At 39.4% G+C, this 18,463-nt stretch overlaps 1 protein-coding gene across 1 annotated transcript in view; it reads left to right on the top strand.

Annotated features, from left to right (window-relative positions):
• LOC139693921 (uncharacterized) overlaps positions 1-18,463 on the top strand; it is a 72,626-nt gene that overhangs the window by 40,120 nt on the left and 14,043 nt on the right. Inside the window, exon 2 of the mRNA XM_071592256.1 lies at positions 8,077-8,176. Coding sequence (XP_071448357.1) covers positions 8,086-8,176 — 91 coding nt within the window. The 5' untranslated portion in view covers positions 8,077-8,085. The remainder of the gene's footprint in view (positions 1-8,076; positions 8,177-18,463) is intronic.

Genomic DNA, 18,463 nt, shown 5'->3' with positions numbered 1-18,463 from the left:
GGACAACCCATGCGTCATATTGCAATGCCTGTCTTTGCGAAACAGAAACTTTGGTTGTGGCAAAAAATTACCATACGGTCCTTAATATTAAGAGTTTTCAGATTCATTGCTGTGTTTTAAGGAGATAATTTCTCGTAGCATCATTTAAATCGTTTTGATACATCTATAGGCTATTAACTAATTGTATATCCTGTCAACGTTATGTGGCAGCTTGTGGATTCGCAATAGATTCAAACGCTTGTGCTGAAGCATATTTCGTATTTATCCTAAATTTACGGGTATATCATCTAGCTAATTATGATTTTTTCAGTTGAAAATTTCAAGACCCTGCTCAAACAAATATTAACATGCAATTGGGAGATAATAAATGGTTATTCTCAACCTTGCAACTGTGAAATTGATTGCTAATCAGAAGTTATATAAAATCTCTTTAATATTCCACGCGACATATCCACCGAGACACGCATATGTATGTATGTATGTTATTAAAGAGGCATATTTATAAAGAAAGGGCCGTTTGCTTATATTTAAATATTGGCGCTTCAGAACACAGTTTTACTCCAGTAGCGTCATCTAGTGATTCATTAAGAAGCTATAGCAGCATTTGTTTTGTTTCAGAAGTCGTTTGCGTGTCCGTCCATGCAAACAACAATGTCCGCGACAATCGTTCATCCCGTTAGCTGTGAAGTGCGTTTTGTCATACGATTCTTGTATGCAAAAGGAGTGTCGCTGCTGAAATTCATCGGGAGTTATTCCCAGTTTATGGACCTACAGTTATGAGTGAAGGAAAGGTTAGATATTGGTGCCGTGATTTTAAAAATAGATGAACAAATGTCCATGACGAAGAGCGAAGTGGCAGGCCCAGTATTCTGACCGATGAAATTGTTTCGCAAGTGGAACAAAAACTGCGATGTGATCGTCGATTGACGATTAATGGCCTGGCTGAACGATTTCCTCAACTTGGACGCACTACTGTCTACAATATTGATACGTAAAACCTCGGATGCCACAAAGTGTGTGCAAGGTGGGTACCGAAACACTGCTGCAAAAACCAATAGGAAAATTCAAGATTATCCTTGGGAACTCTTTGACCATCCACCGTACAGTCCTGACCTTACACCTAGCGAATACTTCCTCTTCTTGCACTTGAAACAGTGACTCGGTGGACAACGTTTCGAAACCGAAGAGGAACTCAAGAACGGTGTTGTCAATTGGTTCAACTCTCATGCGGCGAGCTTCTATACAGAGGGGTTAAAGAAGTTGGTACAGCGGTACGATAAATGCTTGGAAGTGAACGGCGAGTATGCGGAGAAGTGAAGTAGGTTTGTAGCTAATTAAAGGTGCCAACAAAATGTGTTTCATACAATTGACTTTTTTCCTGTGATCAAACGGCCCTTACTCTATGAACATGTCTCGTATATATACACACACATTTATCATACATGCGCCAATGTTTTTCTCAGTGATACTACAGCATGTTGAATCCGCAGCCGAACAATTGTTGATTGAAATAATCCAAAATTTTTATCCATTGGCACCAAGGAAAATGGAGATTTATTAAATACGGAAGGCTGAAATAAAATATTAAAATATGTGTTGCCCATTTATCCAAACCATTCAATGAACCGAAAATGAAAGTCTCAAATCCAAAAATGAAAATTTGTCGTATCATGATCAAATTTGAAGTCATTACTGGATAATATTTTTTTTTAATATGTATCTGGTACGACTAGTCAACCTGGTCGTGCACTTCGTGTCATATCTACAATAACTCGAGCAAACTTGTCGTAGAAGTACCATTGTCTCTTTGAAAAACTATAATCAATGAAATGATATCTCCAAGGCAATGTTTTCGAACAAATAAAAAATTGATTGGTTTTCTTGCATGCGAGCTATTCCCAAGCCAATCAAGAGGACTAAACTTATATTCACAGAATGCGGTGTGAAATTTACTACGAGTGGGCTATGAAACACATAACACAAAACCTGATATAGGTTTCAGTCTGAGTTATTTTAAGTGTGATTAATTAATAAAATGACGATTTAAGTCTTAAGAAACAAATGCAAAGTTTTTAAGCACTCTTAACCCATCGAAAAATGTATTCACTTAATATAATAATACGCAAGCCATAACCTGGTGCATGATAAAACAACTGCAGCAAATGGCATTATGTGGGTTTTCAAAGCTTAAAACGAAGTGGACTAATTATATTAATTTTCATAAAAATGGTATTTCCACTCAATTCAGTTTAATATTAGCATCGGAGGTAATTTCATGAAAGCGAAACTCTAAATGAATAGCTTATTGTAGATGACAAATCTGAAGAAACATAACGTATTTTTACACCACCAATGCCACGAATCCATGGATGCTAAAACCGCTTCTGTTGGGGTAGTTACTACCCGATGAAAAACCGACTGGTTCGTGTCATAGGCTTCTTGGGTTAATTGTCAAACGATGATCAGCCTTCGTTAAACCTTCACACATTCAAGTGCACAATGCATTTCGATGTTTGATAAAGTCAAAGAGATAAAATGAATGATCACGCTATTATTGCACACTCAACGTGCAATTTTAAGTGTTGAAAACGCTTCTCACTCTAGCGGTAGCTATATGGACCAATTTTATTTATAAATAGTGCTTACATATTTTAAGTTCAATCACATAATTCTATGTACCCCTAGTCCTAAGAAAAACATTTGGTGACCTTAGAACTTGAACGCACTTCATGTGACTTATATTAAATCACTACTTCCATAGGGAAGGATCCCGTTTAGAAGAGAATATTACATACTCTTTTTATAATTGTTAGGCTTAAGAGGCCGTAAGGATATTACTTGTTTCATTAATAATCCTTAACAATTGTTTGCAATAAACGACTTCCGGCACTTTTGAAAAAGTTATACAATAAATATTCAATTGTTCCCGGCTCAACTTTGTGGAAATTCATGTTACTTAAATTAAGAATACAATAATCTTTCCACTGTCCTTTATTCACGTTCAACTAGTTTCAACGCTCAAGCGTGATGATGACGCTTGGGCGTTGAAACTAGTTGTACGTGAATAAAGGACAGTGGAAAGATACATTGTATTCTTCATTTAATTAAGTTATACAATAATTAATAATTTTCCTAACGCCCACTTTAATGCGTCCAAAAATGTTTAGGGCTTAACCACTAATTAAAGATGAAAATCAACCAATGACAAACTAGAAACAGCACCAATTTAGATTACATGTTGAAAATATTTTTTTTTGAATTGCCGTTGTTGTATAAAATATTCTGAGATAAATCCTTCTGTGTTGCTAGGAAAATATCAATGCTAACAAATATAATACTTCATTCAAGTATTTTCAGCGAATTTTCAACAAATTATTCCTCTAATATTGCCCTTATAACAAGAGTAGATACATGTTTGTTATAGTTAGACTAATCCACTTCAAGGACAAAATAATAAAAAAATTGGTAATTTAAAATTACCAAGAAATGTGAATAAACAATTCTGAAATTTAGTGTAGTGACAATTTTCCCGACTGAAAGACCACATAAATTCGCGAGTCAAACCTCTATTGAATTTAATATAGAGAAACAGATGACAATATGAAAAGGCTTATTCATGCATAAATGGGAATTTAGGACGTACTAAAATAATAAACCCTGCATAATAACACTTTTTTCATTATGCTTGCCGACTTTGTTGAAGTGTTATAATATTTTTATGCCAAAGTTTATATTGTCCTTAGCTATATTTGTATTGTGTTGCTCAATGTTGTAGGCTAGTCTACAGGATTTCAACGCTAAATGAAAATGCCAACTTTCCTGATGATGGGAAGCATTAAATTTTATTTTTTTTAAACCTGAGGTAGCATTTGCTCCAGTATTTTGTACAGTCAAGTATTTCTCAATAACCAGTAAGGTTTATCCCTGCTAGAAATAAACGAATATTCGCAAAATTAATGTATGAACATTATCCACAGACCATATAAATAGAGAAAGAAAATCTGTAATATCACTATAGCTACGACCATTTTTTTATTTCAGACCTTATACATTCCCAATAAGGGGTTGGAAGGTCGATTAAAAACACTTCCGCCACCGGTATTCGAACATTACATCTTGTATTAGGAAGCCAGTACACTAGCCGCCTCACCAATCCCATCCCTATGACCTCAAGTAATTTTGAATGGCCACAATAACTTTGAGAAACGAATCTTCCCGTAAATTTTTAATCGCATTCATTTTGTAATAACTATCCATGAATCGATTTGTGCTGATTGCCCCACTATATACAGGAAGACAGAAATGTTGGAATTCAGAAGGAATAGGGATAAGCAACTGCTTCAATAACAGGATATACATAACCAAAGAAAAATAGGCGAGAGACCATAATTAAAATTATTTAACATAGAGTTCTTTGATAACCTCTTTAGAAGAAAAACATTTAAAATCTAAATAAAAACATGAAAATACCTCCATTTTGGATGTCAAATATTAAACCTAGAGAGTAAAACATTGTTTCCAGCGCATTCATTTTTAAACTTCCGTTTCGGAATTACGGTTTTCCCTCTTCCTGGGATTATTCATGCATTTTTAAAAAATAATCCCACATTTAATATTTCGTTTAGGAAATGGAATGTTCGTAAGCTTGTTATAACAACAATCACAAACACCCAAGCCCATTGTTGGAATTATAAAAAAAACACCAAGGCGGGAATCGAAACCACAACCTCTGGATTAACGGGAAATTACGTTGCCGAGGCCGGCTTACCAAAACTTTCAAAAAACTTCGGAAACACTCCCGAATTGAATTTTGTACGTTTTGCTTCGGATCCCATCATTTCACTGAAATTCAAGTTAAATTACAGGAGAAAGGAGGAGAAATAAAACCATGAACCCCGAAGTAAATAACTGACGCTCAAAAAAAAGGGGGGGCATTCACGACCTCTTTCTCTCTCTCCCTCACACGCACACTCGTATATATACTCATGCACACATACATACACACACACACACACACACACACACACAAAATACACGTCACTTGGCAATAGCACGCCGAAACATTATAAATCTAATAAATACGGTCGCCGGTTAACTCAAAAATACGTCCAGCCGCTGAGTAATAGTGTTGATTTCGAAACTGCGCGCTACTGTGAGCGACTCTTCCCCTATTTTTTTATTTGCGCGCACCCGTCACCACCGCCTCTTTTTTTTCATTCACTCCTGCCCACTTTAAATGCAGCCTTGGCCGAGTGAATGAGTCGCAGCTTCCGCCCGCCCCAACAATGCATCGGAAATTTGTCCACTTGAACGAGCGTCAAAACGCCTATCACAACAAACACACTCCCGAGGGGGAATTTCCAGAAGGCCCGTCACCAAAAACCACCTGCTGTATAATACATTATCCATTTGAATTAATTTTTTCCCATTATTTGATCACGAGAATCTGAGAAATTATACATAAATTATTGCATATGGCGTAGACGTGTGTTCACGTTATTCCGAGAGTGGCAGGCAATTGAGTATGAAGAATAACTCATCCTTCATCTGCCAGGTCACACCATTATCCAACCTAATGCTATCATAACTATTGGAGTGGCAGTATTTTCCCCGAGATCGCCATGTAATGATTCAAAATGATGAAATAATAACAGTAATGCTGGTTCAGGAAAATGTGGGAGGAAGAGTTTTTATTTACTCATTACTGTAGCATTTATGCGGGAGGAACTTGGATGGAAGATTTCGTCAGATAAGTTTTATTTCCATTCCAATTAAAAAGGAAAGGATATATCATGTGAAGACTACGGAACAATAAGTTTTATCTCGCATGCAGCTTAAGTGGCTCTCAGGTTCATCAACAAAAGAATAGAGAGCAGGGAAAATGCTTACTTAGGGGATGATCGGTTTGGGTTCAGGAAGGGGAGAGGCACGCGTGATACCATGGAAGTAACGAAGTCATTAATAGAGAGGAACATTAAATACCATCAGGATAAATTTGTGTATTTCGTATTTTTCAAAAAGGCGTTTAATAAAGTGAATTGGGAAAAACTAATGAATATATCGCAGAAAATAGGAGTAGATTGGAGGGATAGGAGACTCATTCGTAACCAGTACATTTCTCATACTGCTCAAATGCGAGTGGCAGATAGAGAGTCAGGATGGCCGGTGTTAGGAAGAGGAGTAAAGACAGAGTTGTCCATTACCCTCCGTGCTTTTTAACGCACATGCGGAGGCAATGATTAAATAGGAAGAAAAGGAGATAGAAAACAGAGACGGTGGGCAATTTATAAAATCAGCTAGGTATACGGATGACGAAGCTCTAGCTTGTCAGTCACCCAAGGGGATGAAAGAAATGTTGGGTGCATAGGAAAGTCAGTGCGATAGATATGGGATGAGAATACATGTAAATATAACAAAGCTTATACGGTTTTCCAGAGAGAGAAAGGCTCAGTTAATACTCTAAATAGGAGGGCAAAAACTACGTAGAGCAGGTGGAACAGTTTACGTATCTCGGGAGTGCTTTGGACCAAAATGGTCAAAGTAGTAGGGGCGTATGGAGAGGAATTGCACTAAGGAAAGCGACTTTCAAAAGAAAAAAGGAATGGATGACTGGGATGTTGAGTTAGGATGTTAATAGAAGGCTCGCCAAACTTAGGAGCCCATGGATCATGGTTTTGTACGGCGCTAAAGGATGGTCAGCAGGATGATGGGCGTCGATTGGATGCTTTTGAAATTTGGGTGAGGAGGATGGAAAAGGTGGAATGGGTAGAAAGAAAACACAGGAGGAAAGGCTAGGAATAGTGGGGGAAGAGAGGGATTTTTGGAAGATATCCAAAGGAGGCAGGAAAGATGGATGAAGAGTATTTCAATTGGCGATGGCTTGTTGAAATCTGTGAAGGCGTCATGAACGTTAGATAAACGAGAAAGGGGTAGAAATAGGGTAGGCATGTTGGACGAAATGAAGGGAGAAAGGAAGTATTCGGAATTGAAGGGTTATTATAGTCTTGGATGACAGGTTATGTTTTCCTAGTAGAGAATAAAAAATGTATCATTGGACCTAGTATGGTCTGAATCCATTGAAAAACCACATTACAGAGCAGAATACAATATTAATAATCATTATATTGGTGCACTTCCTTTGTTCTTACCACAACGCGTTTTTATATGGTTCAGAGTTGTCGTTGACACATGAAATGTCATTTAAAATTATAATCGCTCTAATTACCTAATTCGTATTAAATCTACCAATTAGCGTCTCCTAAAACGGATAAAGGTATCAATAAATTTTGGTATAATTTTAAATTGCTTTATCATTTATAATTTAAGGGTAACATGCGTGAAACATGCTAGCAATAGCAAAGCAGGCTAGAGATTATTCATGAGATTTAGAATGGATTAAATATTTGAAACCCATCGAGCAATCTTTCCTCTTCACACCAGAGACAAAAAGGGATCGGTGAGTCACGTGATTTGTTGCGCTAGCCGGCGGCGCAACTGATCGTTGAATGGTTGGAAGCCACGCCTCTAGCTGCGTTCTCATAATCGCTGTGGCATAACGACGGCCCATCTGAATGCATATTAATCAACAAATGGATTGATTTCCATAATTCCTTATTGGTTAAAATGCAATCATTACTGATTGAACATATGTTTTTACTCTCTTCTAGTACGTTTATAAAGTCGGTAACAACGTAACCCCACGGTAATGCCGAAGGCAACAATAAATGTGAAAGCTCCTCCGAAATCACAAATAGTCGTGTTCTTTTGTGTACAGTCACACAGGAAAGGTTGGAAAACAGTTACGAAGGCGGTATGCCGCTGGTAATAAAGACTTTCTTCCCTGATCCCCATCTCTTTCTCAGGCACTACCTTCACAGTCACGGGAACGGTATCTCATTAAAAATAGTTCTTGAAACTCGACCGAACCACAACACCGACCCGGTAATACTTAATCCCAACCCCGTTGGGGAATGGGAGAAAGGGAGTAACAAGGGTGAGAGCACGTTTCTCAATTAACGAGTGGAGACCAGCGAACGAATGATCCCTAATTTTAACTCTTCCAATTATTCTCCACAGGAATCCAAGATGGCGGCGAGAGGAACGCTTCCCCTGTTGCTCCTGCAGCTTATTAGCTGCGCCGTCGTGGGAGAAGCCGCGACGGCCGCCATTTTACCGGGTGAGTACCATGTTATAGTTCGTGAGAGCAATTCCCCCCGCGACTTCGACTCCCGTCACTGCTCTCCTAATTACTTCGCTCTTTGTTCCCGAATGAGAAATTGCCGTGAAACTTCTTGATCCAATCACGGACCGCGCTCCGCCTTAGCTTCGTGCACGGCGGGGAGGAAATGGGAAATTGAGAATCTGAGGCGGAGAGAGGTGGGAAAAGAAAAGAGAAAGAGTCGTTTCCCGTGAACTTTGTAAGACGACGCCCGCGAAACTTTTTTTTTTTACTTTTGTTTTTAAGAGAGCCACAGAAGCAGACCCTCGCGCCGCCCTCAGGGGAGATGTTCCAAAGGAAGAAGATCGAACAAATCACGCGCTAATTTTGTTTTTTCTTTGTTTTGTACTTCTTTTCGATTGGGATATCCGTTGTGCACCCAGAAAGCGAACTTTTTTTCCGTCCCACGGAAAGATGAGGTCACCGGTGAAGATAATGCTTATTTAACGTTCACTAGGAGGCAAACTTCACACCAAGAACTGCGTCATCATCATGATCACGGGCTATCAATCCGACGGTTGGTATGTTTGGCAGCTTTCCAAACTATCCTGTTCCCCACCAGTCTCTCTATTCTCTCAAAGATCGTTGCAACCACATTTTGCATCAACTGCTACTTGTCGTTTATCCTTTTCCTCTCTAATTCTTTCCCTCTATATTTCTTGGTATAGTCTTCAACATATTAGTCTCCCTCAGGATGTTTCAAATTATTATCACTCTTATCTTGCATGAAGTGTTCAATAAATAACAATCAATTGAATTTCTTGGAAAGAATTTTATTTATTAGCCTATGTCAATGTTATCATCTTCGATGTAGCCCTCATTTAATATGGTACACTTATGCCAGCGCTTTTGCTAATCCTCGAAACACTTCTGGAACTCGATCTTTGGTATAGCTTTTAGCTATCTCAGCGACGCGTTTTTAATCTCATCCATGCTTGTAAATCGACGGTCCTTTCAGGATCTCTTTATTTTTCGGAACAGAAAAAACACAGGATGGATATGGAGGCTGGGATATCATTAAAGAGCTGTTTTTGGTAAAAAATTCACGAGCAAACAGTGAAGTGTATTGAAGTGCATTATCTTGGTACGAAAGCCATGAATTGTTTCGCCACAAAAAATTCGGGTGTTTTTCGTATTGCTTCACGCAAACTTCATTCAACTCGTAAGTAGTACTCTTTATTGATCGCCTGACCTTGTGGTAAGAACTCATGCTGTACTATATGAAATGACAAAATTTCTTTCACTTGTTGAAACTCGTAAATGTCCTCTATAAGTTTCCTTCACCGAGATACTTCTTCCCTTGTTACTCTTTCTCGCCATTTAATTTTCATCATTCTTCTACATCATCACGTTTCCATCGTCCCAATCTTCTTTAATCCACCACCCCATCCGTAATCCCCTCATCCGTAAAAAAGTAACCTATATCCTCATATGAATTTTTATAATGAATCGTTTCCTTGTTTCTATGCTAGTACGATTTGTTGTAATAGTTGTTCCTTCTCATTGAAATCCTACTTCATAATTCCTATTCTGCTTATTTCATTCCTACCTCGCTTCCTCCATCGTTGGTCATCTTGCTGTAAAGAATCGCCTAAAAAATAGAGCATGACTGCATTTTATGGACCAAAAATCATCGTGCTTCCATTCTACCCCGTAGGCGAAAAATTTTAACTCTTGGTTTTAAATGTTACCTCCCCTAACTCCGGAAAAATTCCAGACTCAATAAATAATTGTCAACGAATTTCTTCCTTGTGTCTATGCTAGTATAACCAACGTTTCCATCGAGTTATTCTTCAATCCCGTACATATAATTACAGCTGAATAAAAAAAACCTCAGCAACTCGCTTCAAGTAAACGTTTCGTCTCCGCTGCGCATGAAGGAATAAGAATTGTTTGTGCATGGAGAATACAGTTTTCCATAAACCGCTACGTTAATTGAAGCGTTCGGAGTCAAGTTCGGGATTAATTTAAGCTGCGCAACAACATGGGTCGTGGTGGCGTTCCCATACCTCTCACCATTAGGTACACTCGCCGCCAGTTCGTAGCCAAAAAATGAATTCATGATTGTGACCGCTGAACGGAAGCATTGCAAGTTTCATTTTCATCGTCCCCGACGAAGAAATTACGAGAGGATTTCCTATATTGTCTTCCCTCCGCAATTCCTACGGAATGCCAGCCAATGTAATGAATAACGGGAGCAGGAGTATGCTATCCCCCTTCCCAGTGATGTGGTTTCAATACGAATCGTGATTGTTCATTTTAGATGGGTATAGAAAGGCAAAATGGTTGCACCTAACCGGGTTGTGTAATCTGGATGCCTCACCGCGTTGAATCCACATACGCTGAAAAGCATTTCATGATTGTCCAACAGCGAAAATTTAGGTTCTCTTTTACCTTATATGGGGTGAGCGAGGAGTTTTATTGCGCAAATATTGACAGCAAATAAAGGTATTACCATCCAGTTCATTGCCCACCGATATATAACCAATCACTCAGGTATGTGATCGGAAGGCCTTACGACGAGTTTTTCTATGCTTGAACTTGAATTCAAAATAAATAAATACAATTTGCTCAAACTAATACGCTGAAAATCACTATTTACCTGGGGTCACGAACAGATGTAACATTAATTTTCTTCTAAGACAGTCTGAGAGCCTTTTGCCTCTCGCGAGGATTAATGGTCCACCCTTATGGGAACCCGATCACCCGAAAATTTAGCCAAATACTCCATTTCCATTAAGTAAGCCTTGGAAATTGATACTTTATAAGATGTGCATAAATAGAAATATATACATATATATATATATATATATATATATATATATATATATATATATATATGTATATATATGTATATATATATATGTATATATATGTGTGTGTGTATATATATATATATATATATATATATATATATATATATATATATATATATATATATATGTATATCCCTCCCCTGACTACAACCTTGACGTGGTGGAAGGGCTTGCGCGTTCCGATGACCCCTAGAGCTGTGCTGGCGGGAGTAATAATTATTGCTCCTGGTAGGGTCACCCATGCCAGATAGGTCGAAGGTTAGGAGCCAGACGAAAGGTAGTCCACGCAGCGTCTGTTCCTCAGTGAGGCGGCTGCAATGGCGTCTGACCCCAGTGGGGCGGCCAGTAAGTGATGGTGTCACGTTAAAAACACTATTGAGGAAGGCAACGGGAAACCACCTCAATTATCATTCCCAAGATTAACATGATGGACTATACAGAGATTTTGAGCCCTGGCAACTACGGGGTTCGGCCCAATCGGCCGTGTGGGAGGCAAGGCTTCCGCGGTCGTCATCCCACGAAACCCTTGCAAGGGAAAACCAGCAGCAGAAGGACAGAAGACGCAGGAGAAGAAGACCAAATTAGTTAGAATAGGAACGTGGAATGTCAGGACGATGATGAGGACAGGGAAATTAGAGAATGTTAAGCGATAGATGGAAAGGGGAAAAATAGATATTTTAGGTCTATGCGAGGTGAGATGGAAGGATAGCGGGGATTACTGGAGTTATTACTGGAACATAGACCAACAAAGTTAGACATTGAAAATGAATATGACGTAGAGGAAGACAGCTTAGGTTCAGGCATACTAGACGATGAGATAGAAAGGGCATTAAGGGTGATGAAACTAAATAAGGCCGTGGGGGTGGATAACATTCCCACGGAACTTTTAAAATGCTCAGGAAAATGTGGGAGGAAGAAGCTATATGGGCTGATCCGTAGTATATATGAGGAAGGAATCTGGCCGGAAGACTTTTTGAGATTAGTTTTCGTTCCTATTCCGAAAAAGGTAAAGGCTACGTCATGTAAGGACTGCAGGACAATTAGTCTGATATCCCACGCAGCTAAAGTTGTTCTCAGGATCGTAAACAAAAGGATAGAGAGTTGGGCAAATGATTACTTAGGGGATGATCAGTTTGGGTTTAGGAAGGGGAGAGGTACACGAGATACCATAGGTAAAGGCTACGTCATGTAAGGACTGCAGGACAATTAGTCTGATATCCCACGCAGCTAAAGTTGTTCTCAGGATCGTAAACAAAAGGATAGAGAGTAGGGCAAATGATTACTTAGGGGATGATCAGTTTGGGTTTAGGAAGGGGAGAGGTACACGAGATACCATTGCAGTAATGAGATTATTAATCGAGAGGAATATAGAACACAACCAGGAGGTATATGCGTGTTTCGTAAATTTCGAAAAACCGTTTGAAAGAGTGAATTGGGAAAAACTAATGAGTATATTGCAGAAAATAGGAATAGATTGGAGGGAAAGGAGGCTAATCCTCACCCTGTACATGTCTCAGACTGCTCAGGTGCGGGTGGGGAACGGGGAGTCCGGATGGGCAGTGTTAGGAAGAGGTGTAAGGCAGGGTTGCCCATTATCACGGTTGCTGTTCAACCTGTACACAGAGGAAATGATTAAAGAGGCTTGGGAAGAACTCGAGGTAGGAATGAAAGGATTTCGTGTTTGAATATAAATAAACATGAAATCCCGCCATACGGCGAACAAATATTCTTTCACATGGAAATAGATATGAGGAAAACGGATAGGAACACACATACAGGACGAAGACAAGAGAGGTAGGGAAGGCGGAATCGAACAGATCGCAAGAGTAAAAATATTTCCTTGACCGGGATTCGAACACAGGATCTTTCCACTTGCCGGTGTTCCATCCGGTGTTCGAATCCCAGTCAATGATAAAGTTGTAGGCATAGTTAAAGAAGGAAAAATGTTCGTTTGAAGGAATTCGAAGGAGGCTGGTAAAGTGCATGCAGGAGATCCTGAGATGTGGCAGAGGGATGCTGAAGACTAAGATAGCGGAGAGAATGTTTGGAAAGTGAGGTATAGGGAGATAATGAATAGGCATTTTGGATGGAATTAAGGGAGATAGTATGCAGAACTAATTAATGAGTTATTGTAAGATGCAGTCTGGGGTTTAAGGATATTTTTGTCATATATATTTTAGGTTTTAGGAGCACAGTTAGTGTGTAGCGCCATGGTCTACCAAAAACCTACCCTTAGTCGGTACCCTGATAATAATAATAATAAAAGCAACTACTTTCATATCAAAGATATATATTTAACCTTCTGGAATCAATTATGCACAATAATACAAGTTTAAAGCTTGGTACTTTTAAGTTTAACTATTGTTTCCTTTTAGAAAATACCCCTCTAAGCACAGCATAGGTATAATCAAATATGATCCTTAAAGGTATTAAAAACCAAGTAGCTCACTACGAAGCTCATTAAATTACTTATTGTGCAAGAAATATGATGGCGATATACGTATGATCATAATTACTGGCAAAAAAAACAGGTCACGAGCAACATTGGATGGAAAGAATTAACGAAATATCTTACTGTGGATCATTTTCTCCGGCAAATTTATGTACGTACATTATAAATTGAATACTTTTTAAGATTCTACCCGCGTGTTAATGACTCTCATTATTTTCACCCTTAATCTTTTCATTCACAGCTGATGTTTGCATGTTCAATCAATTCTATGGCTTTTTTTCCTTCCCTCCCTTTCAAAGTATTATGCCACGGAATTCTTTTCATTGATTCTAACGACCCCAGTAGCCTCCAGTACGACTGAATGTGACTATTGCGTCACTGCCAGGGAAGCGTGCGCAAAGTAGAAAAGTGAAATTGTACATCGCACTGTTCTTTAATCACCAATTAACGCCAACTCCCCTCGGTCCTCTCTTTCCCAGCAATGGATCGTTACGTAACTAAACGAGGACTCCCTTATGCGTAGTTGTTAAGTCTTCAGAGATAACGACTCCGCATATAACGACCGTAGTCTTTCGAGTTTTGCATCCTTTTACCGATGGATTTGAAATAATCTCCGCTCATCAAGAGCCAAATTTCATCGGTCAAATACCGAAATAACAAGGGCCATACAGGTTAGCGGTAACCTTGAAGACCAATTAACATTAATGAAAGACATAAGATAATACTCATGCATAATAAAAGGCAGACTTAACTTCAATATACACTTCACGTAGACAAGGTTACATAATCAAACTTCTCACAAAACTGGAGTTTGTTAGCTAAGCCCAACAATCGGAAAAGCTTTCTCCATCCGTAGTTGGCCAATGAGAAATTTCCCAGTACTTCATCTTTGTCTTACCTCTCAAACACCTTTCCCTCGTAATTGAGTTACTTACGTCGATTGGAGCGGTAATTTAAAGTAGTCGCGTGTTTCTGATTTTTAATGACTACCGACCTACAAAATGCGAGAACCTGATTTTACCTCAGAACTCATCGATAATTTACGGGAAAAAAACTGGGTTCTTGGTAATTAATGGAAGGTGGGAATTATAATTCGAACTTATTTGTTCATTAAAAGTTATGTTGACGACTTTCGATCATTTCGAATTGTGTAAATGCAACCAAAACCTTTTTAAAGCGAATTTTAATGAACATTACAGTCTGAAACGGCTGCCGGAACAAAAACCTATGATTTCAAGTATCTTATATCTCCTTTTAGCAAGTATATTGATGCAGAGAGTGAAATGTATTCGTAAAATATTGCATCGGCCATTAGGTTAAGTTAGTTTGGTAGTTAAAAACCTATATTTACTGAAGAAAATATCCCGGAAATTTCCCATTATTTCAGCATGTGCATGCAATAGACGATCTTAGGTAATATGTTCAAATTCATCGAAATGTATGCACTCTCAAAAACGATCGAGTGATCTTAGCGACTTAAAAAGTGTGAAGACGAGTCAACTTATGCCTTAAGTTACGTCATCACGGGTAGGTGCGACCGCTCTCGGTCCCATACGCGTGTGCTCGACCCAGCGCTTCTTTGATTTCTGGAGTTATGGCCCTGCATTCGACGCGATCCGGACGTAATGAGCGGAATCTCACTCAGAGCTAATGAAAATTTATGAAACGGGATTATTAATTTACGAAGGCGTCCGTTCACTTCATGCATCGGGAAATATGAAACAATCGCTCGACGTAAGGTCGTTTAAGTAGTCCTCTTTGCGGAAGAGCTGTTTTTACGAAGGAGTTCGCATTGGTTCACTGATGGAAGAACGTAAGGGAATATAGTGAGGGAGGTCGTAGCCTCATTACCCGTTGAAAAGCAATTAGGTCGGCAACCCAAAAGTTAGGACGATAAGCGCGTCACAGCCGAGGCACGGTTAAAATGTGCGGCGGTGTTCCTTCGATGAAGCATAGATGCGTTCGCTGGTGCGGAGAGATTTACCAAAGTCTACTCAGACGACCGTCGCAAGGAAGACCGCTGACGCTCGCGAGTTGATAGAAATGGCTATAATAATAATCGTCAATTTCGATGATATACAGTCGGGTCATGTGGTTCTGGTTCAATTGACCCGCATTTCAGCTCTGCATTAAACCCTCCAGTCGGACGTATCGTGGGAGTACACATTGAGAAATTTATATTTTTCAGATGCAATACAAGTTTTCGATTCAGTATCCTCAAACCAATGGTTCTCAACCTTGTTTACTCCATCCCCCCCACTTTCCCTATAGCTCATTCTTCTTTATAATTCCCCCTTCCGAAGATGCAAGAGGTGAATTCCTCAGACAGACATTTTTAATCTGTGATGCTCAATAAACTATATCGAATCCCACATAATAAATTAAAATCACACTGCTATTTGCTGCTGAACGCTCATTATCTACAGAACTTCACATTTTGCAGAATATTGGTCCAAATCCCCCCTCCGAATCCCTAAAATTCCCCGGAGAAAATTTTAGGGATTCAGAGGCGAAATTATTGTGGCGATAACTCGTGGTGAGTTGAAAATTGCGGGTGACTACAAGCCTTGAGAAAACAGACTCGAGTCGAAATGGTCAGATGAAGGGCAGGAACGGATTTCCTCAAAATCATCTCACGTTAAAATCAGTCCGCTTAGTCCGCTCGAGATGGAATGTTTGGAAGAGATTAGAACGCCCACGGGGCGCTTCTCGTGAGGGATCGAGTGGGCCACGAAGTGTGGGACGCGGAGACGATGAAGGACTTGTCGGAAAGAACGAAATAGTGTCGCCGGCGAGAGGAAAGTGGGCCGAATCTCGTCTTCCTAACGAAAGGAAAACTGAGCCTCCGTAGATTCTAACGAGGCGAGGACGCGGCCTGCGAGGACGCGCCACAATCGCCGTGGAAACTGGGGCAGAAAAAACGAGGAAGGGAAACTATGAATTGGTCATAGGGGGAAGAAACATTTAATTGGGTTATCGAATGATTTGAGTTGCTGGTATTGAGTCACAGAACTGGAGGGGCGAGTGGAATAATAAAGAACACCGACGGAATTCAAATTACCTTCGACTACTCGAAAATTCGACGCACAGGAGTTCAAGTTATGGAATTTTGACAGTAAACCGAACAAATAAAAGTAGATTTATATATATGTATATAAATGAATATATATATGTGTATGTATATATATATATATATATATATATATATATATATATAAATCACGGTAGTCCAGGGGGTAGAGCGTTGGACAGCTGACCGGAGGGTCCCGGGTTCGATTCCCGGGCAAGTCTCTGGGCACCTACAGCTCCACCCAAGCATGTAATTTTTCGGGTACCAGATCTTCCTGGTACCCGAAAATACCATACCATGGAAACCATAACCGGCACACGGAAAGGAACTGGCTCCCCTACCCTGATGTGTGAATTTCACGACGTCGGGCTTAGTACTGGGTGAACTCTGCCATCACCTACCAAACCGACCTTCGGATTGATTACTGTGTTTATACTATATATTACCTGTATATGTATATATTTTTCCTTATATCTGTTTCCATGTAAATGAGCATTTGTTCGCCGTTTGGCGGGATTTCGTGTTTGAATACGTATATATATATATATATATATATATATATATATATATGTATGTATGTGTGTATATATATATATATACATACATACATATATACGCATACATATATATACAGTATATATATATATATATATATATATATAATATATATGTATTATATATACACATCTACACGATAACCCGAGAGCCATTTTAAGGGCGTTAAGTATGGGGTGCTAGGACGCAAGCCAAGTCATACATGTATAAATATTCACTTTGACATGAACATTAATATTTAATAAAACCATAAACACAGTAATCAACCCGAAGGTCGGATTGGTAGGTGATGGCAGAGTTCACCCAGTACTAAGCCCGACGGCGTGTGAAAATTTACACGTCAGAGTAGGGGGGCCAGTTACTTTCCCTGTGCCGGTCATGGTTTCCCAGAATGATCTGGCACCCGAAAAATCACATAGCTCGGGTGGAACTGCAGGTGCCCAGAGTGCCTTGCCGGGGAATCGAACCCGGGACCCGGTCAGTAGTCCAACGCTCTACCCCCTGGACTACCGCGACCCACAAATAAACCATATCAAGGGGTAAAAGAAATTGAAGTGGATGATTAGGAATTGAAGTTTCAAGTAAAATAAGCTTTTTCATCGTTCTATGTAATGATTTACGTATTCATAAATCGACGATCTGTTTATGATATGATGTTGAAAGCTAGCGACATGACCAATATGGTTTGAATTATTATCAACAGTTCTAGTCAAGGTAGGATTGTGATGGAACCAGGGACTTGCGGGAACTGTCTCCCTCTTAAGCCCCACCTATGGCAACACTAAACACCATAAAACCGTTAACTACAGTAAAACATTCTCCAAATCCACAGACTTCCTACCTCCCTTCGTTCCATCCAAAATAGCTATTCCTTTCATCCCTCTACCTCGCTTACGCAACATTTTCCCCGCCATCACAATCTTCAACATTTCATTCCCACTAAATATGTTCTCCGTTCAATTTTCCTAACCTCTTCGAATCTCTTCCAAAATACTTGCCATCGTTCCCTATTACGCCTCGTACTTCTTCGTTTGTTTTGCTTTCCTTTGACTTTTCCATTCTTTTCTACAGTCGCATCCCATGCGCCAACCATCAACGCTCATCCTCTTGCCTCAAAAATCATGTTTCTTAATCCCACAAAACAACGGTCAACATCAAGAGTTTTTATTACACCTCTGCATTAATCCAGCATTCCCAATCATCCGAGAGTTAGTTATTTATTGTCCGAAAAAAATAAGGTATGTTCACACAACTATGGAGCGAATATGGGATATCTGTTCAAAAAGAGTGTTCAGGACAAACTATATTTTCAGCATTTATCGTGTAAAAATGGTATGTGGTATTTTTAGTCT

This window comes from Hetaerina americana, unplaced genomic scaffold (assembly GCF_022747635.1).
Source record: "Hetaerina americana unplaced genomic scaffold, ioHetAmer1.1.p SCAF_5, whole genome shotgun sequence".
Lineage (NCBI taxonomy): Eukaryota > Metazoa > Arthropoda > Insecta > Odonata > Calopterygidae > Hetaerina > Hetaerina americana.
This window is presented reverse-complemented; position numbering and strand designations above follow the sequence as displayed.